Source organism: Salvelinus namaycush, chromosome 18 (genome assembly GCF_016432855.1).
Source record: "Salvelinus namaycush isolate Seneca chromosome 18, SaNama_1.0, whole genome shotgun sequence".
Classification (NCBI taxonomy): domain Eukaryota; kingdom Metazoa; phylum Chordata; class Actinopteri; order Salmoniformes; family Salmonidae; genus Salvelinus; species Salvelinus namaycush.
This window is the reverse complement of record NC_052324.1, coordinates 21,839,739-21,866,050: the sequence shown is the minus strand read 5'-3', so window position 1 is coordinate 21,866,050 and position 26,312 is coordinate 21,839,739. Positions and strand designations below refer to the sequence as shown.

Below are 26,312 nucleotides of genomic sequence, written 5' to 3'. Positions count from 1 at the left end.
CCAAGTCCATATTATGGCAAGAACAGCTCAAATAAGCAAAAAGAAACAACTGTCCATCATTACTTTGACTGACCTTCATTTCTTAATCTGGAAAATGTCAAGAACATTGAATGTTTCTTCAAGTGCAGTTGCAAAAACCATCAAGTGCTGTGATGAAACTGGCTCTCATGAGGACCGCCACAGGAATGGAAGACCAAGAGTTACCGCTGCTGCAGAGGATAAGTTCATTAGTTACCAGCCTCAAATTGCAGCACAAATAAATGCTTCAGAGTTCAAGTAACAGACATCTCAACATCAACTGTTCAGGGGAGACTGCGTGAATCAGGCCTTCATGGTTGAATTGCTGCAAAGGAAACCACTACTACTAAAGGACACCAATAAGAAGAAGAGACTTGCTTGGGCCAAGAAACACGAACAATGGACCTTGGGCCCGACGTTTCCAAATTGTGATATTTTTGGTTCCAACAGCTGTGTCTTTGTGAGATGCAGAGTTTGTGAACGGATGATCTCTGCATGTGTGGTTTCCACCGTGAAGCATGGAGGAGGTGGGATTGTGTGGGGGTGCTTTGCTGGTGACACTGTCTGCGATTTTTATTTAGAATTCAAGGCACACTTAACAAGCATGGCTACCACCGCATTCTACATCCCATCTGGTTTGCGCTCAGTCCCACTATATCATTTATTTTTCAACAGGACAATGACCCAACACACCTCCAGGCTGTGTAAGGGCTATTTGACCAAGAAGGAGAGTGCTGCATCAGTTGACTTGGCCTCCACAATCACCTGACCTCAACCCAATTGAGAGGGTTTGGGATGAGTTGGACCACAGAGTGAAGGAAAAGCAGCCTACAAGTGCTCAGAATTTGTGGGAACTCCCTCAAGGCTGTTGGAAAAGCATTCCAGGTTAAGCTGGTTGAGAGAATGCGAGGAGTGTGCAAAGCTGTCAAGGCAAAAGATGACGACTATTAAGAATCTCAAATATTTTGATTTGTTCAACACGTTTTGGGTTACTGCATGATTCCATGTGTTATTTCATCGTTTTGATGTTTTCACTATTATTCTACAATGTAAAAATAAAGAAAAACCCTTGAATGAGTGTGTCCAAACTTTTGACTGGTAGTGTATATATTTTTAACTACAGTTTGGACTTAGGCAACCCAAAAAAAACACTTAGGTGGCCCGACCAAGGATTTCAATGACAGACAAATCCCTGACCTGTCTACTTTACTTTTCTTGTAGTGGGCCACGCATAGAATTGAAAGAGGAGCCAAGGACAACAACCATCTCTTGTACAAGCACTACTCGAATGGTGAGTGATAGGCTGTGTGTTCTGTGTTGTTGATGAGTTTGTCTGGTTTATAGGTGTTAACCATTTCCCATGTCTCCCTGGGGCATTGCAGCCATCATTGCCAAAGAGCCCACCTCCCTGGAGGAGGAGATTAATGAGATCCGGCGCCGCGGCAGTAACCGGGACCTGGACTCCGCTTCTGCGTTTGAGATGTCTGACATCTTCTACTTCTGCCGGCGAGGAGTGGAGAGTATCATGGACGACGAGGTGACCAAGAGGTTTTCTGCTGAGGAGCTGGAGTCATGGAACCTGCTGACCCGTAGCAACTATAACTTCCAGCACATCAGCCTGAGGCTGACGGTCCTGTGGGGGCTGGGGGTGGTGATCCGCTACGGCTTCCTGCTGCCTCTCAGGTAAGACAGGGTCAAGGTTAGCTCAAGGGATCAGATGGGGTGCTGGTTGGTTCAATAATAGTGCTCTCTGTTTTCTGACATGTGGAAACAAAGGTGTTTGACAGGCTAACATCAAACACTTCTCCATGTTTCTTCCTGAGAACATATAAACAAACAAACATTTGGCCATAGGCAGGGCTCTAACTAATAAAAGTAAGGAACACAACATAGAACTTAAGAACACCAGAATTTTTTTTTTAATCAATTGAGCTATACAGTAACCTCTATTGTGTTCACCCATAAAATGAATAATTATTTCAAAGTTTATAAAAATGTCCATTCAATAGGTAATTGCGTCAGAAAAACAATACTCCAAACCCCATGTCTATACCATGCAGTACATTCGGAAAGTATTCAGACAGCTTGACTTTTTTGTTGTTGTTTCAGCCTTATTCTAAAATGTATTGAATAGTTTCCCCCCCCCCCATCAATCTACACACAATACCCCATAAAAAGCAAAATTTTGTGGCCTGCTGGAGGTCATTTTGCAGGGCTCTGGCAGTGCACCTCGCACAAAGGCGGAGGTAGCGGTCCTGCTGCTGGGTTGTTGCCCTCCTACGGCCGCCTCCACGTCTCCTGATGTACTGGCCTGTCTCCTGGTAGCGCCTCCATGCTCTGGACACTACGCTGACAGACACAGCAAACCTTTTTGCCACAGCTCGCATTGATGTGCCATCCTGGATGAACTGCACTACCTGAGCCACTTGTGTGGGTTGTAGACTCCGTCTCATGCTACCACTAGAGTGAGAGCACCGCCAGCATTCAAAAGTGACCAAAACATCAGCCAGGAAGCATAGGAACTGAGAAGTGGTCTGTGGTCACCACCTGCAGAATCACTCCTTTTTTGGGGGTGTCTTGCTAATTGCCTATAATTTCCACCTTTTGTCTATTCCATTTGCACAACAGCATGTGAAATTTATTGTCAATCAGTGTTGCTTCCTAAGTGGACAGTTTGATTTCACAGAAGTGTGATTGACTTGGAGTTACATTGTGTTGTTTAAGTGTTCCCTTTATTTTTTTGAGCAGTGTATATAAATGTATTTGTAATAATGACAGTTACAACAATACTGAATGAACACTTATTTTAACTTAATATAATACATCAATAAAATCAATTTAGCCTCAAATAAATAATGAAACATGTTCAATTTGGTTTAAAAAATGCAAAAACAAACTGTTGAAGAAGTAAAAGTGCAATATGTGCCATGTAAGAAAGGGTACCTTAAAGCTAACGTTTAAGTTCCTTGCTCAGAACATGAACATATGAAAGCTGGTGGTTCCTTTTAACATGAGTCTTCAATATTCCCAGGTAAGAAGTTTTAGGTTGTAGTTATTATAGGAATTATAGGACTATTTTTCTCTCTACGATTTGTATTTCATATACCTTTGACTATTGGATGTTCTTATAGGCACTTTACTATTGCCAGTGTAACAGTATAGCTTCTATCCCTCTCCTCGCCGCTACCTGAGCTCGAACCAGGAACACATCGACAACAGCCACCCTCGAAGCAGCGTTACCCATGCAGAGCAAGGGGAACAACTACTCCAAGTCTCAGAGAGACGTTTGAAACGCTATTAGCGCGCACCCCGCTAACTAGCTAGCCATTTCACATCGGTTACACCAGCCTAATCTCGGGAGTTGATAGGCTTGAAGTCATAAACAGAAGAGCTGCTGGCAAAACACACGAAAGTGCTGTTTGAATGAATGCTTACGAGCCTGCTGGTGCCCACCATCGCTCAGTCAGACTGCTCTATCAAATCATAGACTTAATTATAACATAATAACACACAGAAATACGAGCCTTAGGTCATTAATATGGTTGAATCCGGAAACTATCATCTCGAAAACAAAACGTTTATTCTTTCAGTGAAATACGGAACCGTTCAGAATTTTATCTAATGGGTGGCATCCATAAGTCTAAATATTCCTGTTACATTGGACAACCTTCAATGTTATGTCATAATTACGTAAAATTCTGGAAAATTAGTTCGCAACGAGCCAGGCGGTCCAAACTGTTGCATATACCCTGACTCTGCGTGCAATGAACGCAAGAGAAGTGACACAATTTCAACTGGTTAATATTGCCTGCTAACCTGGATTTCTTTTAGCTAAATTTGCAGGTTTAAAATATATACTTCTGTGTATTGATTTTAAGAAAGGCATTGATGTTTATGGTTAGGTACACGTTGGAGCAACGACAGTCCTTTTTCGCGAATGCGCACTGCATCGATTATATGCAACGAAGGACACGCTAGATAAACTAGTAATATCATCAACCATGTGTAGTTATAACTAGTGATTATGATTGTTTTTTATAAGATAAGTTTAATGCTAGCTAGCAACTTACCTTGGCTTCTTACTGCATTTGCGTAACAGGCGGGCTCCTCGTGAGGCAGGTGGTTAGAGCATTGGACTAGTTAACCGTAAGGTTGCAAGATTGAATCCCTGAGCTGACAAGGTAAAAATCTGTCGTTCTGCCCCTGAACAAGGCAGTTAACCCACCGTTCCTAGGTCGTCATTGAAAATAAGAATGTGTTCTTAACTGACTTGCCTAGTTAAATAAAAGTGTTAAAAAAAAAACAGAAAACGGCCAAATCGGCATCCAAAATTTCCGATTGTTATGAAACCGTGAAATCGGCACTAATTAATCGGCCATTCCGATTTAATCGGTCAACCTCTACTGTATATGGTTTAAAAGTTAGACTATTTACTTAGAATTTGGCATTAACAACTCTGTGGCGCTGCTCCGTGACAACGGGACTGACTTTGAACATCAACTGTCAAGCTAACTAGCGGCGGCCGGTTTGTGATTGACATGGGCTTTTTCTAAATGAAATCTGCGGAATGCAAAATAAGGACTAAATATATATTTATTTACAAAGCTAACAGACTAAATTTCAATATCCACCCTCCGAAGACAGTGTTCCTGTTTTCATAGTGTATTTCTGAATCTTTCCCTTTAAATCGCCATAGACACTCTCAATGTAGATTGATCGCCAATGAAAGCTATGGATCTGGACATGAAAATAATGAGGGTATCAAGTTGATTTTGATTGGTCCAACCATTGGTAACTTATCCAAATGGTTCCATCTCCAAATGCTGGATAAACAGTAAAAAAAATATTTAATTGTTGCTGAGCTTTCGGTCAGTGGACCTTCATGAGAGCACCTCCCAATGCCAAATATGGAAGAGATGCGACGGAAGTCTAAACTAGCAACGGTCAAAGCAATTTACATTTCTTATTTCGTCAACACTGTCAAGTACAAGTATATTAAGTTACAATATTGTAGAGAACAATGATTAATTTCTTGTTTTATAAAGACAGGGAAAATAACTGTTTTTAGATTCATTTCATAGCATCCTCTGGAATTGCCCCTTTCTCTACATTCTAGAGAATTGAGGGAACGTACAGTACCAGTCAAAAGTTATACATTGAAGAATCTCAAATATATTATTCTACAAAGTTATCCACCCTTTGCCTTGACGACAGCTTTGCACACTCTTGGCATTCTCTCATCTAGCTTCATGAGGCAGTCACCTGGAATGCATTTCAATTAACAGGGGTGCGTTGTTAATTTGTGGAATTTCTTTACTTCTTGTGTTTGAGCCAATCAGTTGTGTTGTGACAAGGTAGGGGGTATACAGAAGATCGTCCTATTTGGTAAAAGACCAAATCCAGATTATAGCAAGAAGAACTCAAATAAGCAAAGAGAAACAACAGTCCATTACTTTAAGACATGCAGAACATTTCAAGGACTTTGAACATTTCTTCAAATGCAGTCGTAATAACCATCAAGTGCCATGATGGCTCTCAGGAGTAGGGATAGGTATCCTTAAGATTTTAACTGTATTCCTACTCTTACCGATACTGCTTATCGATCCGGTACTTTAACGGTATTCTTATCGTTTAAAAAAAAAATGTACAGAAAAAAACAACAAATTAAGGACAGAATTAACATTACTTATTTTCTGAAATTTTAAATAAACTATTTACAGCAAAATAAACAGTAATGTTTTGAACAAATCACTATTATAGACTCATGTTGTGGTGATGGAAATGTAAAACAAATGAAATAAACTATTTTCCTGCAAAAGAAAATACAGTGGTGTAGAGCAACACGGTTGGGGCATGCAGGTAGGCTGCAAAAGGACTAGCAGTTCTTCTTCCAGAGAAGGCGAATATGTTGGTCTTTCTCTAGAAGTCGGGACCTCTCCTGGCTTATTGTGTTCCCTGCAGTCGAAAATACCCTCTCGCTAGGGGTGGAGGAGGCTTGAGCACAGAGGTAGCTTGTTTCAATGTGTGTGAGGGGCAGAGTAGCTCTCTTCTCCCACCTCCACATCACAGGATCTTTAGCCATGGGGATGGGAGGCAGGCCTTTGTAGAGCTCGACCTCTAGGTCAACATGCTCGATGAGGGACGAGGTGTCCTGTTGGATCGTCAACCTCACAACTCCCTGTCCTCTTCTGAGAACAGCTCCTCCAAGGCACTCCTTGTTTTGTACAATGGAGGGACTGTTTCCTCCATTTCCTCTCATCCTCCTTCAGACTCCTCCTGGTGCTCTGTCTGTCTGCTCCGGCTCCTCTGACAGCCCTGGTGTTGCTCTAGTCACATTGGCCTCAACAGTTGCCTTCCTCAGCCTGTCCCAGGTGGCGTCACTCACCGGCCTCCCTTTAAATCTGGGGTCCATTGCTGTGACCTCATGCAGGAAGGCTTGAATGTCCTCATCCTGATAGTGCTCGGAGAGGTTCTCCCACACCTTCTCTTTGATGGTTGCCACAAACCTGTCTTCATGTTCACAGTGAAGTGCTCTTCCAGTTTTTGGAGGACGGGTATGTTCTGTCCACGTGGCATTCTTTTCACATGACACACAGTGTGGATGTATAGAGGATTCCCATGAGCTGGACAAACTCCTCAGCCTTATGGAAGTCCTCCTCCTTCAGATGGTCCAGGTTGTCCTTGGTCATTGCTTTTCGCAGTCGTGGGTCGCTGGATACTGCTCCATGAATCTTCTATCATTAGATAGTGCGGGTTCCATCTGGTCTTGACATCAAGGATGATTAAGTGTTGCGGAAGGCCTGAAACAACAACAGACATTTAATTACCACACACTTGAATATTGAATTAAATTGTTAAATGTGGGAATTTCAAAATAATACTTTAATAGATTGAACTGGCTTCTTACCAATGAGCTTCTGCTTTTCCTTCAATACTGTTTTGGACATCGAGGATCTCTTGAACCACACGACCACTGCTCTGATTCGGGCTGCCCGTTTAAGTCATTCTGTAGATTTTCTGTGCTGCCAGATTCAATGTGTTTGCCAAGCATCCTATTTGTAGGATGTGTAGCCTCTTGATGGCAACATCCATATTGCCAGCATTATCAACACTCACAGTTACAATCTTGCTCGGCTCTATCTCAAACTCTTCCAGAATGTCTGAGATCTCCTCTGCCACTACTTCGCCTGTTTGCGATTTGTACACTGCCCTGGTGTGGAGGACCTTCTGTTTTACACTGCCTTGGCTTGTGTAGTGCACTGTAACCGTGAGAGAGTGGTCCTGACAGAGGCCGGTGCACCCGTCTGATGTGATGGCCAGCTTTGGCACGTCCTTCAGCTCAGCGATCACATTGGCCTTTTCTACACCATACCAGGTAGGAATCAATGTGTCACTGAGGTAACTCCAGGAGGGAGGGGTATATTTGGGGTTGAGTGCCTTGCTCATCTCCCTACAGTGTAAAAAAAACAAAAAAGAATTTGTGTTGAATTATAATTGTGTTATTGTGATGGGATTAACATAACCCTTTTATACTACAATAGCCTACAAATTTGTACAACTCAGTATATACTGACAGACTGTTACCTAAAGCCCTTGGACACCACTGTTGCAAAGGGGTGTAGGCCTTTCACTATGAACTTGGTCACTGCTAGGTGGCACTCATTCACCCTCTACTCGGTCATCCTCCCACTAGCTGCCAGTGTGAAGGGGCTTTGGGCTTGTCTTTGGCTTGGACCAGCGGTATTAGAGGGTTGGTTCATTGTAGCTGCAACTTGACCCAAAAAGTTTCAATCTTTAAATGGGGGATTTTAATTTATTCATAGCTAAACAATGAGCTACCTAATGTTTACTTTTGATCATGAACCCATGTTTGCATAATTTAGGTGTGGGCTCTAGGCTGCTAGCATAACGTAGATTGGACAACGAGAGATGAACTACGAGCAGGCAGTCAAACTGCATTTCTCTGCCTGTACATGATGCACTTTCGATAGATGTTTGGACAGATTTCTCGTGTTTCCACCCTTACAAGCAAAAGTCTTGTTACACTTGTGGCAACGAGCATTATCAGCATCGACTCTGAAGTGTAACCACACTTTTGAATGTTTAGTTCTCTCCGCCATCGTCTACAATTGAGAGCAGGGTCTTTCTTGTGTGTGTTGCAGCGTGTGAGAGACACAGGCTCCGCCCGAGAGATCTCTCGTCTGGATTGGGAATAGCGAAAATGCATCATAGACAAATGTCTTAATCTTATTGCAAATTAGAAACGGTTAGTGAGAATGTGCAAGATAACGTTTATGTAGCAATAATATATAGGAATGTATTTTCTTTATTTCTCCAGTACCGAAAGCAGAACCGATACCGTCGGAGCTTATCGATACTACAGTCTTTCATAATTTAGCCACAGGCCCATTTAATACAGGGTTTCTGTACCCATCCCTACTCAGGAGGACCGCCACAGGAAAGTAAGACCAAGAGTTAACTCTGCAGCAGAGGATAAGTTCATTAGAGTTACTAGCCTCAGAAATTGCATCCCAAATAAATGCTTCACGGAGTTCAAGTAACAGACACATCAACTGTTCAGAGGAGACTGTGAATCAGGCCTTCATGGTCGAATTGCTGCAAAGAAACCACTACTAAAGGACACCAATAAGAAGAAGAGCGATGGACTTTAGACTGGTGCAGATCCGTCCTTTGGTCTGAGTCCAAATTGGAGATTTTTGGTTCTAACCGCTGTGTCTTTGTGAGATGCAGGTGATTTCCGCATGTGTGGTTCACACCGTGAAGCATTGAGGAGGTGTGGGTGTGCTTTGCTGGTGACACTCAGTGATTTTATTTAGAATTCAAGCCACACTTAACCAGCATGGCTACCACAGCATTCTGCAGGGATACGCCATCCTAATCTGGTTTGGGATTATCATTTGTTTTTCAACAGGACAATGACCCAAAAACACACCTCCAGGCGGTGTTAGGGCTATTTGACCAAGAAGGAGAGTGATGGAGTGCCGCATCAGGTGACCTGGCCTGCACAATCATCCGGCCTCAACCCAATTGAGATGGTTTGGGTTGAGTTGGACCGCGGAGTGAAGGAAAAGCAGCCAACAAGTGCATATGTGGGAACTCCTTCAAGACTGTTGGAGAAGCATTCCAAGTGACTACCTCATGAAAGTTTCAGTCAGATAACCGCAACGTCATTTCGTATCCAGAGTAATCCATGTCCACTTGGCAGCTAGCATTAGTGGGAGTGAAAGCATTGCCGCAACTGTCTGTTAAAGACACTTTGAAAATGTCTTATGTTGTGTGATATGCACATGATGAGCTCAAACACAGAAGTCCTATGATTAGAATTGGCTGAATGGGCTGTACTGAGCTGTGTTTGACTGGAGCTCTGTGTGTTCTCTGACAGAGTAACTCTTGCCTTCACCGGGGTGGGTCTTCTCGTCGTTCTCACATCCATCATCGGGTTTCTTCCAAATGGGAGGTAAGGATTTCTCATCATTGTAACACTTTCCTTTTACCTGAGTCGTAACATAGTAATTACGGTAGTAACATTGGTGTTGCTAGGTACCAAGCTGTTTTCTGTGTTCTTCCTGAAGGATGAAGAACTTCCTCAGTGAGCAGGTGCATCTGATGTGTTACCGTATCTGTGTCAGAGCGCTCACTGCCATCATCACCTACCACGACAGGTAAGCAGCAACACCACTAGGCATACACATAGAAAGCATGTTAATGCATCCGGCCGTGATTGGGAGTCCCATAGGGCGGCGCACAATTTGGTCCAGCATTGTCCGGGCCGTCATTGTAAATAAGAACTGACTTGCCTAGTTAAATAAAGGTTACACACACACCACACTGACCAAAAAGTTATTTTGTTGGCATTTACGTATGTCCCCATTACCAGTAAAACATAATCAAAACCTATTTCTTTCACTTACTTGCTGTTCCGTTAAGTCGTTTCATTCTCAACCAGGATTTCTATGGAACGCCGTTTGGGTCTTGGCGTGTCAAAAAAGATGCGTGTCAAATAACACTATTCCACTATTGTGCCTAAACCTTACGGTGGCTAGCTTCACAACACATAGTCCGGTCAAGCCTCACTAGACAGATGAAGCTAGCTGGCTGCTTATAACGTTAGCTTTGGGCAACAGGGTTAAGTAGCTGGCTAGCTATTTATTTTTATGAACTGAAGATCAATTTCAATAGGCGAACAACAGGTGCCAACCTAGCTAATACTTACACACAATGATTCCTAAATCATTGCTAAGAATAATGAAAATGACTCAGTTTCTACTGGTCATTGTTATCAGGCTGGTTGTATTGGTGCCAGCTAGGTACCAAGCTAAAGCTAGCTACCCCAGAAATTGCGGTTGAACAAATGATGCTTTATTACCAACGCGGTATTGTAAACACATCGTTAGTGGCCGGTGTTTGCAGACTTTTTTGTACAGCTTTGACATTGCTACTGTATCTTATTTTACGCGTGAAGACCCAAACGGCGTTCCAGAGTATGTATGTCGTGAAGCTAATAGCAGTGACGCTATTACTGTGTAACTCCGGTAGGGCAACATTTAAAAAATAGTGCACTTGGTAGTGTGTACCGGTGCTCGACCAGTCGGCGAAAGCCAACATCACCCACGATAAAGAACGGTTGATTGTCAAGGGTAATTCATTCCATTATCTTGGTGTTTTTAATGTTTTCGCCTTTTGAGTTGTCTCGCTGAAATGTTCTTACTCTTTCAAATGACTGCTCGACTTGTTGACTGCTTGATCCACACAGCAGACACTGTGTGGGCTAGGTTAGGAATGCTGTGTTGCACGTGTAGTGCAAAATTTTACGTGGCATCATTACGTCATGTAGGTATGCACGGTAGCTTTGACATCGGTTTTTAACATCGACGGTAAACTACACATCGGGCCGATACCGATGTTGGCATTTTAAGCTAATATCGGCTGATTCCGATATGTTCACCGATATATCATGCATCCCTAGTTTGTGCAAAAAGGGTAAATGCAAATAGTTAACCGGACTAACTATTTAGCCGTCTTATGGCTTGGGGGTAGCAGCTGTTCAGGGTCCTATTGGTTCCAGACCTGGTGCATCGATAACACTTTCTGTGCGGTAGCAGAGAGAAGTCTATGACTTGTGTGGCTGGAGTCTTTGACAATTTTTAGGGCCTTCCTCTGACACTGCCTGATATATATAGAAGTCCTGGGTGGCAGGGAGCTCGGCCCTAGTGATTTACTGGGCTGTATGCACTACACTCTGTAGCGTGGTTGGATGCCAAGCAGCAGTTGCCATACCAAGCGGTGATGCAGCCAGTCAAGATGCTCTCAATGGTGCAGCTGTAGAACTTTGAGGATCTAAGGGCCCATGCCAAATCTTTTCAGCCTCCTGAGGAGGAAGAGGCATTGTTGTGCCCTCTTCACGACTGTTGGTGTGTGTGGACCATGATAGATCCTGAGTGATGTGGACACCGAGGAACTTGAAGCTCTCGACCCGCTCCGCTATAACCACTGTCAATGTGAATGGGTGCATGCTCAGCCCTCCATTTCCTGTAGTCCACGATCATCTCCTTTGTCTTGCTGATGTTGAGGGAGAGGTCATTGTTCTGGCAGCACACTGCCAGATCTCTGATCTCCTCCCTATAGGCTGTCTCGTTGTCGTCGGTGATCAGGCCTGTGTTGTTGGCAAATTTAATGATGGTGTTGAAGTCGTGCGCGGCCACACAATCGTGGGTGAACAGGGAGTACAGGATGGGACTAGGCACGTACCCCCGAGGGTCCAGCGTGGCATGTCAGGAAGTCCAGGGTCCAGTTGTGGAGGGAGGTGTTCAGTCCCAGGGTCCTTAGCTTAGTGCCCTCCAAGCTCATCACTATAGTGTTGAATGCTGAACTGTAGTCAAAAAACGGCATTCTCACATAGGTGGCAAAGAGCAGTATGGAGTGCAATCGAGTGTCATCTGTGGATCTGTTGGGTTGATATTGACGTGGGTTCAGGGTGGCTAGGATGATGGTGTTGATGTGAGCCATGACCAGCCTTTCAATGAATTTCAGATGTTACAGATGTGAGTGCTCCAGGGCAATAGTCATTTAGACAGGTTACCTTGGCGTTCTTTGGCACAGGGACTATGGTTGTCTGCTTGGAACATGTTGGTATTACAGACTAGGTCAGGGAGCGGTAGAAAATGTCAGTGAAGACACTTGCCAGCTGGTCAGCGCATGCTCTGAGTAGGCGTCCTGGTAATCCGTCTGGCCTTGCAGCCTTGTGAATTATACCTGTTTAAAGTTCTTACTCACATCCGCTACGGCGAGCGTGATCACACAGTCATCCAGAACAGCTGGTGCTCTCATGCATGGTTCAGTATTGCTTGCCTCAAAGCGAGCATAGAAGGCATTTAGCTCTTCTGGTAGGCTTGAGTCACTGGGCAGCTCGCGGCTGGGTTTCCCTTTTTGTAATCCGTGATAGTTTGCAAGCCCTGCCACATCCAACAAGCGTCAGAGCCGGAGTAGTAGGATTTGATCATAGGCCTGTATTGATGCTTTGCCTGTTTGGTAGTTTAAACAAGGCGATCACATTGGGGTAGACTACCCTGAGAGGAACCCAGCACAAACTGCTGCCACGGACTTTACCAGGCTAGGTGTCACTAAAGGCACTAGCGGCAGAGAAATATCAGCAAATCCATCATTGTTCAGTCACTAAAAAACCCTAGAGTCGATGTTCGCACCCGGCGGAAATCTGTTTTAGCATAATTAAATAAATCCCCATGAAAATCAGTCGCACTTCCACATCTGCTGTGAAAGGTGACAGAGAGCAGTGTTTGTCAGACCACGAGACATCCCGACAATCTGTCTTCTCACAAAATTGTCTGTGACGTCCGAACAGTTTGGCCTATAAACTATTATGACCCCTCTATGGAAAGACTCACGAACGGTCAAAACAAATAATTGAAGTACAGTGCATTCAGAAAGCATTCAGACCCCTTGATTTCCCCCCCCACATTTTGTTAGAGCCTTATTCTGAAATTGATTGATGTGGGGGGGGGGGGAATATTTCATCTACACACAATACCTCATAATGACAAAACAAGAACAGGTTGACATTTTTGCTCATTTATATAAAACAATTAAGTATTCAGACCTTTTACTTAGTACTTTGTTAAAGCACATTTGGCAGCGATTACAGCCTGCAAGCTTGACACACCTGTATTTGGGGAGTTTCTCCCATTCTTCTCTGCAGATCCTCTCAAGCTATCAGGTTGGATGGCGAGCGTTGCTGCACAGCTATGTTCAGGTCTCTCCAGAGATGTGTGATCGAGTTCAAGTCCGGGCTCTGGCTGGGCCACTCGAGGACATTCATAGACTTGTCTCGAAGCCACTCCTGTTTTGTCTTGGCTGTGTGCTTCGGGTCATTGTTCTGTTGGAAGGTGAACCTTCGCCCCAGTCTGAGAACCTTCGCCCCAGTCTGCTCCATAGCGCTCAGGACTTCGCTAAGGATCTCTTTGCGTCGTTCATCTTTCCCTTGATCCTGAGTAGTTTCCCAGTCCCTGTCGCTGAAAAACATCCCCACAGCATGATACATGCTTCACTGTAGGGATGGTGCCAGGTTTCCTCCAGACGTGACACCTGGCATTTAGCTCAGAGTTCAATCTTGGTTTCATCAGACCAGAAAATCTTGTTTAGGTGCCTTTTTGCAAACTCCAAGTGGGCTGTCATGTGCCTTTTACTGAGGAGTGCAATCTGTCTGGCCACTACCATAAAGGCCTGATTTGATGAAGTGCTGCAGAGATGGTTGTCATTCTAGAAGGTTCTCCCATCTCCACCAAGGGACTCCAATCAAGTTGTAGAAACATCTCAAGGATGATCAATGGAAACAGGATGCGCCTGATCTCAATTTCGAGTCTCATAGCAAAGGGACTAATACTTAAGTAAATAAGGTATTTCTGTTATTTTTTATCAAATTTGCCAAATTCTAAACCTGTTTTTGCGTCGTCGTTATGGAGTATTGTTTGTAGATTAAATATTTTCTCAATCAATTTTAGAATAAGGCTATAACTTAACAATGTGGAAATAGTCGTGGCCAAAAGTTTTGAATGACACATCAATTTTCACAAAGTCTGCTGCCTCAGTTTGTATGATAGCAATTTGCATATACTCCAGAATGTTATGAAGAGTGATCAAATGAATTGCAATTAATTGCAAAGTCCCTCTTTGCCATGCAAATGAACTGAATCCTCCAAAAACATTTCCACTGCATTTCAGCCCTGCCACAAAAGGACCAGCTGACATCGTCAGTGATTCTCTCGTTAACACAGGTGTGAGTGTTGACGAGGACAAGGCTGGAGATCAAATCAAAAAAAAAAAAAATTGTCACTTACACATGGTTAGCAGATGTTAATGCGAGTGTAGCGAAATGCTTGTGCTTCTAGTTCCGACAATGCAGTAATAACCAACAAGTAATCTAACCTAACAATTCCACAACTACTACCTTATACACACAAGTGTAAAGGGATAAATAATATGTACATAAAGATATATGAATGAGTGATGGTACAGAACGGCATAGGCAAGATGCAGTAGATGGTATAGTGTACAGTCTATACATATACATATGAGATGAGTAATGTAGGGTATGTAAACATAAAGTGGCATAGTTTAAAGTGGCTAGTGATACATGTATTACATAAAGATGGCAAGATGCAGTAGATGATATAGAGTACAGTATATACATATACATATGAGATAATATAATGTTTACATATCCTACATTACTCAAGTGGCATTGTTTAAAGTGGCCAGTGATACATTTTTACATAATTTCCATCAATTCCCATTCATTAAAGTGGCTGGAGTTGAGTCAGTATGTTGGCAGCGGCCACTAAATGTTAGTGGTGGCTGTTTAACAGTCTGATGGCCTTGAGATAGAAGCTGTTTTTCAGTCTCTCGGTCCCCGCTTTGATGCACCTGTACTGACCGCCTTCTGGATGATAGCGGGGTGAACAGGCAGTGGCTCGGGTGGTTGTTGTCCTTGATGGTCTTTATGGCCAAGACTGTACTTTCCGAATATGGAGACTGTTTAGTGCCAAAATACATGTAAAAATGTATATATTTTCTAAACATCTTTCAGATATAGGACAGACACTTTAGAACAGACTTCCTTTAGATTTCGGTGCCGTGTAGTGAATATATTATTCAATGTTTGTATGGGCTAATAGCAGTAGGACCCAAAATTCATTTATCATACTTTAAAAAAAATACTTTCAAGGGGTCTTTAAATTAAAATCAAATAGCTGAATGATCCTTGGTATGACCTGCTTAAAACAATTCCATGTAACTTAGTAGAACTCCCCCCCGCCTGCTTAGACAGGGCTTAGACTCTTATGGGTTTAACACCCACAGTGTTATAGCCTGTGCTCTGGGGGAACTGTTTGTCAAGAGACCCATGGTGAGACCTACTGTTCGGGCTGGCTGGCACAGCTCAGCAGGAAGTAGTGCAGGAAGTTAATCAGATTATTTATATTTACCTGACTCTACACTACCCCAGTCAGTTTATGCTACAGTTTGTGTTTGATTAGGCTAAATTTGAAAAGCACAAAGTGGACATTCCCTTTGACATGATGCAGGCAGTTTGCACAGTTCAAATGTCCTCTGATTTGATTTTATTGACACATTTTCTGTGGTGTGAGGCAATGCCAGACAGTGCCCAAAGCCTTGGCTTGATGTGTTGATTTTAATACATGCTAGAGAGCAACACTCTACAAAACCATTAGTCACATGTATTTGACAAAGCCCTTACTAGCCAAATGCTGATTCAAATGAGTCATCTTAAAGAAGAAAATGAGGGGAAATGTTGCAAAAGACTTGTCTTAATCAGATTAAGAAATAGTCCTTATCACCAACTCTAGGTCAGAGGGAACTTGTCATATGAATGTGTCAATATAGCCTTTGTTTTGCAGTAAAAACATTTTTTGCATGAGCCGCCATAGTCAGGGACTGTATTTAACCCGTAGGCCTACTCATTCAAATCATTATTCCCAAGACCAGGAGGTTTGTCTTTGTCCATGAAATTGGCCCTAAGTGCAAATGTTTTCAAAGACTTATCCATCGGTATGAAAATAACTGCTCATAAACATGTTTCTAATAGGCCAAACTGTCTAAGAATGTGGTGTATTCAGTATGGGTTATGTCCCCTGAGGGAATCTACATATAGCCCTGGGCCTGTTACAGCATGTTCCCCTGCCTAGTCTGGGGGCAGAAAATGCTGAAGTGGTGTAAGAGGGGCTCTGTTTTGGTAACAATATAACATGATCAGCAACATTTATCTCCTGAATGTAACCTCCTATTCCAGTCCAACATGCTCAGGGGGTCAGGCTTTGAATGCCAACATCATTTGTCTTCTCTCACGTTCATGTTAATTAGGGAGGGGAGAGGGAGCCTGGCTTCTCCCTCAAACCCATTTTCCATCATCCACTGGTTTCTTAGGATCTAGTTTACACTGGAATGGTCATTTCCTGATAATGTCTTGTTTCCTGATACTCATCCTGTCCTCTCTCTCTCTCTATCTATCCTCCCAGTGAAAACAAGCCCAAGAATGGAGGGATCTGTGTGGCCAACCACACCTCACCCATCGACGTCATCATCTTGGCCAGTGATGGCTGCTATGCAATGGTAAGGCCCATGATGAACAGCCCATGATGAACAGCACAGCAGTCAGACACAATGCTACCTACCACAGTACTGAATGACTGCTGTCAATCATTGAGTTAGTGTCAAATTTAGAAAGTTACTGGTGTGCTACTTACTACCATAACACAAAATATTTTAGAAGCAAGCACTCACATTTTCTTACTGAGAATTTACCAAAAAATGTAGAATTAAAATTGTATTTTAGAGAGGCAGGTGTGAGATTGTTGACCTGTATCATCAGATGTTTGTTAAACCACACCTGTGTGTGTGTGTCTGTTCCAGGTTGGGCAAATCCATGGTGGTTTGATGGGCGTAATCCAGAAGTCTATGGTGAAAGCCTGTCCACACATTTGGTTTGAACGCTCTGAAGTCAAAGACCGACATCTAGTGGCCAAAAGGTAGTAATGCACATCTGCACTTTTGGGTTGGAAGTCACTCCGCTGGAGTGTGGTAGGTACCAAACTGTCCTCCTGACTAGAGCTTCGGAAGCTGCTTGATGTTGTCAGCACGATGCGTCAATTCTAAAGGGGGCTGTGCATTTACTGGTTGGTTCAGTCTTTCCCACAAAAAAAAAGCCTATTCCCTTGTAAAAAAAAAAAAAGTTTGAGAGAACCAATCAAAGCTCGCTCTATTTCTAAGCAAATATATATGCACAAAAAATAATCCTGTGCAGACCTGTGGGGCACAGCTCTCCCTCGCTGTGTACCACGTTAGTCGTGTCAGCCAGGCTAACTCAGCTGTACCTTAGCAAAGACTTAAAGAATTTATACTGAACAAAAATAAACGCAACATGTAAAGTGTTAGTTTCATGAGCTGAAATAAATGATCCCAGAAATTTTCAGAATGTATAAACTTATTTCTCTCAAATTTTGTGCACAAATTAGTTTACATCCCTGTTTGTGAGCATTTCTCCTTTGCCAAGATAATCCATCCACCTGACAGGTGTGGCATATCAAGAATCTGATTAAACAGCATGATCATTGCACAGGTAAGTGCACCTTGTGCTGGGTACAATAAAAGGCCACTCTAAAATGTTCAGTTTTGCCATACAACACAATGCTACAGATGTCTCAAGTTTTAAGGGAGCATGTGATTGGCATGCTGACTGAAGGAATGTCCACCAGAGCTGTTGCCAGAGAATTGAATGTTCATTTCTCTACCATAAGCCACCTCAAGTCATTTTAGAGAATTTGGCAGTACGTCCAACCGGCCTCACAACCACAGATCACATATAACCACACCAGGCCAGGAACTCCACATCTAGCGTCTTCCCCAGCGGATTCGTCTGAGACCAGCCACCCGGACTGAGTATTTGTCTGTAATAAAGCCCTTTTGTGGAGGAAAACTCATTCCGATTGGCTGGCCCACCCATGGCTGCGCTCTTTCCCAGTCATGTGAAATATATAGATTAGGGCCTAATGAATTTATTTAAATTGACTGATTTCCTTATGAACTGTAACTCAGTTGCATTTTGCATTTTTTTGTTAAGTATAAATGGATAATTGACAAATCCATTGACGGTTTACTGTGACCATGTTTTGATTTAACGACTATTTTGGGTTTAGTGTTTGTGTATTGGTAAAGACTAGTCAAGCTGTATCTAATCAATATACTGTACACTAGAGCTGGGGCGATAAATCAAAAATTTGACACCAACCAAACCGACCACTCATCGAAGACATTTTACTGATAGCCTATACTAGAGAAATGTGAAGTTTGAAATAAGTCTTTAATTTGGGCAATTGCTAACTACAACATTCAAAGTAGTAGTAGCAATTACAAGTATACAAAAGTAACTGGTGCACATTGTTAGACTTATTGTTCTATTTATTTATCGTGAGAATTCAGTTAATTTATCGGGATATAGATTTGTCCATATAGCCCAGTTCTACTGTACACTTACAACACCTCTTGTGTTGCAGATTGAGTGATCATGTAGAAGACACAACTAAACTTCCTATTCTCATTTTCCCCGAAGGTAAGTCGTTTTTGTTTTTGTTTTTCTTTAGTTACTGTTTTGAACATAAGTTACAGTAGTGTTGATTACTGCATTTCTACATTGGAAATGTGATTATAAGTTAGCTTTAATATAATTTCCTATCCCCATTTGTGAACACTGATTTTTCCCCATAGGCACCTGCATCAACAACACTTCAGTAATGATGTTTAAAAAAGGCAGCTTTGAGATTGGCTCCACAGTCTACCCTGTGGCCATCAAGGTGAGTGTGTGTCGCGAGCGCTTGCATGTGATGTTTTCACCGGTCTCCCAGTATTAATCAGATGTCCCTGTCCCAACAGTACGACCCCCGCTTTGGAGATGCCTTCTGGAACAGCAGCCAGTTTGGGATGGTCAACTACCTGCTGAGGATGATGAGCAGCTGGGCCATTGTGTGCAGTGTGTGGTACCTGCCACCCATGACCAGAGAGGTTAGTCTGGGCAAAACCTCACCGTCTTCTTTTTAAAATCCATCTTCTTGAAAATATCGCTAAAAGGCTTGAGGTTTGCTTTGACATTGATTCAAGACCCTAAGCTCAGTGGCGTTTTTGACTGGCTATTGTGGGTTGTTTAATGATGGCAGGAACATGATATTTGATTAGCGCACACTAGCCCCAGTAAAATTAATACTGGAAAGCACGCCCCATTCAAAAAATGTAGAACCAGGAATAGATATAGCCCTTGGTTCACTCCAGACCTGACTGCCCTTGACCAGCACAAAAACATCCTGTGGCATACTGCATTAGTATCGAATAGCCCCCGCGATATGCAACTTTTCTGGGAAGTTAGGAACCAATACACACAGGCAGTTAGGAAAGCAAAGGCTAGCTTTTTCAAACAGAAATTTGCATCCTGTAGCACAAACTCCAAAAAGTTATGGGACACTAAAGTCCTTGGAGAATAAGAGCACCTCCTCCCAGCTGCCCACTGCACTAGGAAACACTGTCACCACCGATAAATCCGTGATAATTGAGAATTTAAATTTAAACAAATCTACAGCTGGCCATGCTTTCCACCTGGCTACCCCTACCCCGGTCAACAGCCCTGTGCCCCCCACAGCAACTTGCCCAAGCCTCCCCCATTTCTCCATCACCCAAATCCAGATAGCTGATGTTCTGAAAGAACTGCAAAATCTGGACCCCTACAAATCAGCCGGGCTAGACAATCTGGACCCTCTTTCTAAAATGATCTGCCGAAATTGTTGCAACCCCTATTACTAGCCTGTTCAACCTCTCTTTCGTATCGTCTGAGATCCCCAAAGATTGGAAAGCTGCTGCGGTCATCCCCTTCTTCAAAGGGGGAAGACACTCTAGACCCAAACTGCTACAGACCTATATCTATCCTACCCTGCCTTTCTAGGGTCTTCGAAAGCCAAGTTAACAAACAGATCATCGACCATTTCGAATCCCACCCTACCTTCTCTGCTATGCAATCTGGTTTCCGAGCTGGTCATGGGTGCACCTCAGCCACGCTCAAGGTCCTAAACGATATCATAACCACCATCGATAAGAGACAATACTGTGCAGCTATATTCATCGACCTGGCCAAGGCTTTCGACTCTGTCAATCACCACATTCTTATCGGCAGACTCAAAAGCCTTGGTTTCTCAAATGACTGCCTCGCCTGGTTCACCAACTACTTCTTAGACAGAGTTCAGTGTGTCAAATCGGAGGGCCTGTTGCCACAGGGTTCAATCCTTGGGCCGACTCTTTTCTCTGTATACATCAATGATGTCGCTCTTGCTGCTGGTGATTCTTTGATCCACCTCTACGCAGACGACACCATTCTGTATACCTCTGGCCCTTCGTTGGACACTGTGTTAACTAACCTCCAGACGAGCTTCAATGCCATACAACTCTCCTTCTGTGGCCTCCAACTGCTCTTAAATGTAAGTAAAACTAAATGCATGTTCTTCAATTGATCGCTGCCCGCACCTCCAGCATCACTGCTCTGGACGGTTCTGACTTAAAATATGTGGACAACTACAAATACCTAGATGTCTGGTTAGACTGTAAACTCTCTGTCCAGACTCTCATTAAGCATCTATTTCGCAAACAAAGCATCCTTCACTCATGCTGCCAAACATACCCTCGTAAAACTGACTATCCTACCGATTCTTGACTTCGGCGATGTCATTTACAAAATAGCCTCCAACACTCTACTCAGACTGCATCCAATTTGCTATCACAGTGCCATCTGTTTTGTCACCAAAGCCCCATATACTACCCACCACTGCGACCTGTATGCTCTCGTTGGCTGGCCCTCGCTTCATATTCGTCGCCAAACCCACTGGCTCCAGGTCATCTGAGTCTTTGCTAGGTAAAGCCCCGCCTTATCTCAGCTCACTGGTCACCATAGCAGCACCCACCGTAGCACGCGCTCCAGCAGGTATATTTCACTGGTCACCCCCAAAGCCAATTCCTCCTTCGGACGCCTTTCCTTCCAGTTCACTGCTGCAAATGAATGGAACGAATTGCAAAAATCACTAAAGCTGGAGACTCTTACCTCCCTCACTAGCTTTAAGCACCAGCTGTCAGAGCAGCTCACAGATCACTGCACCTGTACATTGCTCATCTGTAAATAGCCCATCCAACTACCTCATCCCCATTCTGTTATTTATTTTGCTCCTTTGCACCCCAGTATCTCTACTTGCCCATGCATCTTCTGCACATCCATCACTCCAGTGTTTAATTGCTATATTGTAATTATTTCGCCACTATGGCCTATTTATTGCCTTACCTCCCTTGTCCTACCTCATTTGCACACATTGTATATAGACTTTTTGTATTGTATTATTGACTATGTTTGTTTATTCCATGTGTAACTCTGTGCTGTTTGTCGCACTGCTTTGCGTTATCTTGGCCAGGTCGCAGTTGTAAATGAGAACTTGTTCTCAACTAGCCTACCTGGTTTAATTAGGGTGAAATAAATAAATAAACAAACATTTGTGTAGTCAAGCTAAACTCCCTGAAGTTGGCTGTTTTATGTGGCTGATATTAGTGCCATTGCACAATCTATCATTTAAATACACCAGTAGGTCATATTGAATGGATACATATGATGCACACCTTCCTTTGACATTAGCCTGGCATGATTTACCTAGGTTATGCTCAAGCTACCCAGAGTTGGCATTTGGTGATGCAAATAAATCCTGGTTTGAGTGGATTTTCAAATCAGCATTCATCTCATGAACATTTTAAGGTTGATGGCCTCAGCTTCCACCCCTGATTTTAAGGAAATATGATTCAAATCAGTATTTTGAGAGGCTAATATGGCTGCCTCCTTTAAACCAACATGTGCATAAGCCAGCGCAGCGCGTCTGTCTCATGTTAGGTTGTCTTTCACAGTACATTTAATGCTGATTGCGCAACCAGAGCTTGACAAAGCAATTTGTACCAGGATTGTGGATGACCAATGTGTGTGACTTGGTATAATGATTTTTGTATTTTGAGCCGGGTGTGGATGTGAACTTGGTCAGACCTCGTTCATGAATAACAGGAAAGGGTCGAGTACTACCACCCACTTCTAAAACAACATGTTCAGAGGCAGGGGTTGGCTAGCTTTGTGGCCCTGGCCATTGACCGACGATGGTCCCATTTTGATGTAGAAAGCAGAGGGAGGGAAGATTGGGACATTTTTCTTTAAATGTCAGAGTTGAAGGAACTTGGGCTGGGATCCAACTGGTCCTCAGAGGTGTCCTGCCCTTTGAATACATTTTCCACTTGCTGCTTGAAGGGAAACTAGTACTTGGTGCAGACATTTGGAGCAGCCATCTTCTCCAGTCTCTTTGTAACCTAGAGATCATAGTCACACAGAATCAGAACACTCCATATTTAGAGATTCTTCTGTCCTCTTGATGCATGGCCCATAAAGTGCACTGTGCTTGATTTGATATCCCAGTTTGTCAATTTACTTGATACTATACTACAATATGCCAATTTTGCCCGTTAGTGGCTGTAGCCATTGAATAGGATAGGTCCTTCATACATTATGTGCACTGAGACCCTTTCCAGCACATGTCTGATGCTCAGGTGGCCCAGTCCCCTTTGTGTGACAACCTGGTCTTCATCTTTGTTTTCCTTTCTGAACAGGAAGGAGAGGATGCAGTCCAGTTTGCCAGTCGGGTCAAAGCAGCTATCGCCAGGCAAGGAGGGCTGGTGGACTTGCTATGGTGAGTAACCCATAGCAAATATCTGTAAACATGTACACATGGGTTATAGGCTTATAATATCAGGTCTGTGTCATTGTTAAACCCAGCTTAGTTTTGCTCAGCTGTATCCCTATGTGAGCATCACAGAGTACTGTGTAATGGATTTGTGAATGATGTTGCTTTGTAGGGATGGCGGTTTAAAGCGAGGGAAAGTAAAAGATGCATTCAAAGAGGAGCAACAAAAGTTATACAGCAAAATGCTAGTGGGAACCCAAGAGGACCGCAGTCGTTCTTGAAGTCAAACGTATAGAGTATGAGATGTCCACAAGTGGGTCTCCGATCAACAGAATGGACTTCCTTCTGCACCCTTAAGGATTTTTTTGACCTGGAATACTCCAACCCTCATGTCAGGAATTCTTCACTTGGCTTCCTCGGTCAGTGCCTCAGCTTGGCATATTAAGTTCTTATTGCTGTTACAGCCCATTCTGGGCACTGTCCTCTGTATCTAATGATTTGACAATGGACTGGCCTCTAGTGCACCAGCCTGTCATGATGCTGCACACTAAGAGTTCTCTCACCATCAGGGAAGATAACACACTGTCTTTTGAGTGACTATATTTATGACCTTCATTGAGTTAATGTATATGTTTTGTTTTTATCCTGTCTCTCTGTTTATTGTTAATAGTATTATGACAGTTATCATAATTGTTTTTTAAGTTACAAGTGATCTGCCAGGGGACGTAGCAGTGCAGCATAGAGAAGTATTGGAGAGCTTGTACTGAAGGGGAAATCTGTGACCATGTTGTTCCCAACAGACTGATATGGCAAGGTACCACGTGAATGTTTGTAATACTTTTTTAAATAGTTTTTTTCAATGAAAACCTTTTATTTTAAGCATTGTATTCACGTGTAAAATATAGGAGTTATGTTAAAGTGGAGCTTGGGTTTTGTTTTTTGTTTCTGTTCTTGTCTTCATGGAATGTGGAAGACTGTTCACATTATGATGTGGAGAATATACATTCTCAGTGACTGAGGGTTGTTGAAGTGTAGTAGATACTCCACCGTTGTCTCATCTAAACTAGCCTACATAATCTAAACACTCACTTTGCCTCCCGTCCTAATCGACCATGAAGCTTATTTCTGAGCTGTCTGCCAGCTCACAATAGCTGTGGTTTAAGCAGCATTCTGTGCTTTTACTTACTTAGAGTGTCTTGCAAAAGTATTCACCCCCTTGGCATTTTTCCTATTTTGTTGCCTTACAACCTGGAATTTAAAAAAAAAAGGTGTATGATTTAATTTACCCAACATGCCTTCCACTTTGAAGACGCAAAATATTTTTTTATGTGAAACAAACAAGAAAACTTGAGCATGCATAACTATTCAACCCCCCCCAAAGTCAATACTTTGTAGAGCCACCTTTTGCAGCAATTACAGCTGCAAGTCTCTTGGGGTATGTATCTATAAGCTTGGCACATCTAGACACTGGGATTTTTGCCCATTCTTCAAGACAAAACTGCTCCAGCTCCAAGTTGGATGAGTTCCGCTGGTGTACAGCAATCTTTTAGTCATACCACAGATTCTCAATTGGATTGAGGTCTGGGCTTTGACTAGGACATTCCAAGACATTTAAATATTTCCCCTTAAACCACTCAAGTGTTACTTTAGCAGTATGCTTTGGGTCATTGTCCTGCTGGAAGGTGAACCGCCGTCCCAGTGTCAAATCTCTGGAAGACGAACAGGTTTCCCTCAAAAATTTCCCTGTATTTAGCGCCATCCATCATTCCTTCAATTCTGACCAGTTTCCCAGTCCCTGCCAATGGAAAAACATCCCCACAGCATGATGCTACCATGCTTCACTGCGGGGACGAGGTTCTCGGGGTGATGAGGTGTTGGGTTTGCGTCAGACATAGTGCTTTCCTTGATGGCCAAAAAGCAAAATTTTTGTCTCATCTAACTAGAGTACCTTCTTCCATATGTTTGGGGAGTCTCCCACATGCCTTTTGGCGAACACCAAACATGTTTGCTTATTGTTTTCTGGCCACTCTTCCGTAAAGCCAAGCTCTGTGGAGTATACAGCTTAAAGTAGTCCTATGGATAGATACTCCAATCTCCGCTGTGGAGCTTTGCAGCTCCTTCAGGGTTATCTTTGGTCTCTTTGTTGACTCTCTGATTAATGCCCTCCTTGCCTGGTCTTTGAGTTTTGGTGGGCGGCCCTCTCTTGTAGAGGTCGACCGATTTAATCGGAATGGTAATTAGAGCTGATTTCAAGTTTTCATAACAATCGGTATTTTTGGACACCGATTTGGCCGAATTTTTTTAAATATTTTTTTAAATATTTTTTTTTACACCTTTATTTAACTAGGCCAGTCAGTTAAGAACACATTCTTATTTTCAATGACGACCTAGGAACGGTGGGTTAACTGCCTTGTTCAGGGGCAGAACGACAGATTTTTACCTTGTCAGCTTAGGGATTCAATCTTGCAACCTTACGGTTAACTAGTCCAATGCTCTAACCACCTGCCTCACGAGGAGCCCGCCTGTTACGCGAATGCAGTAAGAAGCCAAGGTAAGTTGCTAGCTAGCATTAAACTTATCTTATAAAAAACAATCATAATCACTAGGTATAACTACATATGGTTGATGATATTACTAGTTTATCTAGCGTGTCCTGCGTTGCATATAATCGATGCAGTGCGCATTCGCGAAAAAGGACTGTCGTTGCTCCAACGTGTGTACCTAACCATAAACATCAATGCCTTTCTTAAAATCAATACACAAGTATATATTTTTTGACCTGCATATTTAGTTAATATTGCCTGCTAACATGAATTTATTTTAACTAGGAAAATTGTGTCACTTCTCTTGCACCAGAGTCAGGGTATATGCAGCAGTTTGGGCCACCTGGCTCGTTGCAAACTAATTTGCCAGAATTTTACGTAATTATGACATAACATTGAAGGTTGTGCAATGTAACAGGAATATTTAGACTTATGGATGCCACCCGTTAGATAAAATACGGAACGGTTCCGTATTTCACTGAAAGAATAAACGTTTTGTTTTCGAGATGATAGTTTCCGGATTCAACCATATTAATGACCTAAGGCTCGTATTTGTGTGTTATTGTTATAATTAAGTCTATGATTTGATAGAGCAGTCTGACTGAGCGATGGTGGGCACCAGCAGGCTCGTAAGCATTCATTCAAACAGCACTTTCGTGTGTTTTGCCAGCAGCTCTTCTGTTTATGACTTCAAGCCTATCAACTCCCGAGATTAGGCTGGTGTAACCGATGTGAAATGGCTAGCTAGTTAGCGGGGTGCGCGCTAATAGCGTTTCAAACGTCACTCTCTCTGAGACTTGGAGTAGTTGTTCCCCTTGCTCTGCATGGGTAACGCTGCTTCGAGGGTGGCTGTTGTCGATGTGTTCCTGGTTCGAGCCCAGGTAGCGGCGAGGAGAGGGATGGAAGCTAT

General features: G+C 43.0%; 1 protein-coding gene across 1 annotated transcript in view; it reads left to right on the top strand.

Moving 5' to 3' along the window:
* The window catches only part of LOC120063238 (glycerol-3-phosphate acyltransferase 4-like), a 30,208-nt gene extending 6,426 nt beyond the window's left edge, over positions 1-23,782 (top strand). Inside the window, exons 3-13 of the mRNA XM_039013477.1 lie at positions 1,240-1,309; positions 1,401-1,701; positions 9,422-9,496; positions 9,612-9,701; positions 16,587-16,680; positions 16,981-17,096; positions 18,621-18,676; positions 18,832-18,917; positions 18,997-19,125; positions 22,786-22,865; positions 23,032-23,782. Of these exons, the coding sequence (XP_038869405.1) occupies positions 1,240-1,309; positions 1,401-1,701; positions 9,422-9,496; positions 9,612-9,701; positions 16,587-16,680; positions 16,981-17,096; positions 18,621-18,676; positions 18,832-18,917; positions 18,997-19,125; positions 22,786-22,865; positions 23,032-23,140 (1,206 nt within the window). The 3' untranslated portion in view covers positions 23,141-23,782. The remainder of the gene's footprint in view (positions 1-1,239; positions 1,310-1,400; positions 1,702-9,421; positions 9,497-9,611; positions 9,702-16,586; positions 16,681-16,980; positions 17,097-18,620; positions 18,677-18,831; positions 18,918-18,996; positions 19,126-22,785; positions 22,866-23,031) is intronic.
* Positions 23,783-26,312: the final 2,530 nt, after the last annotated feature.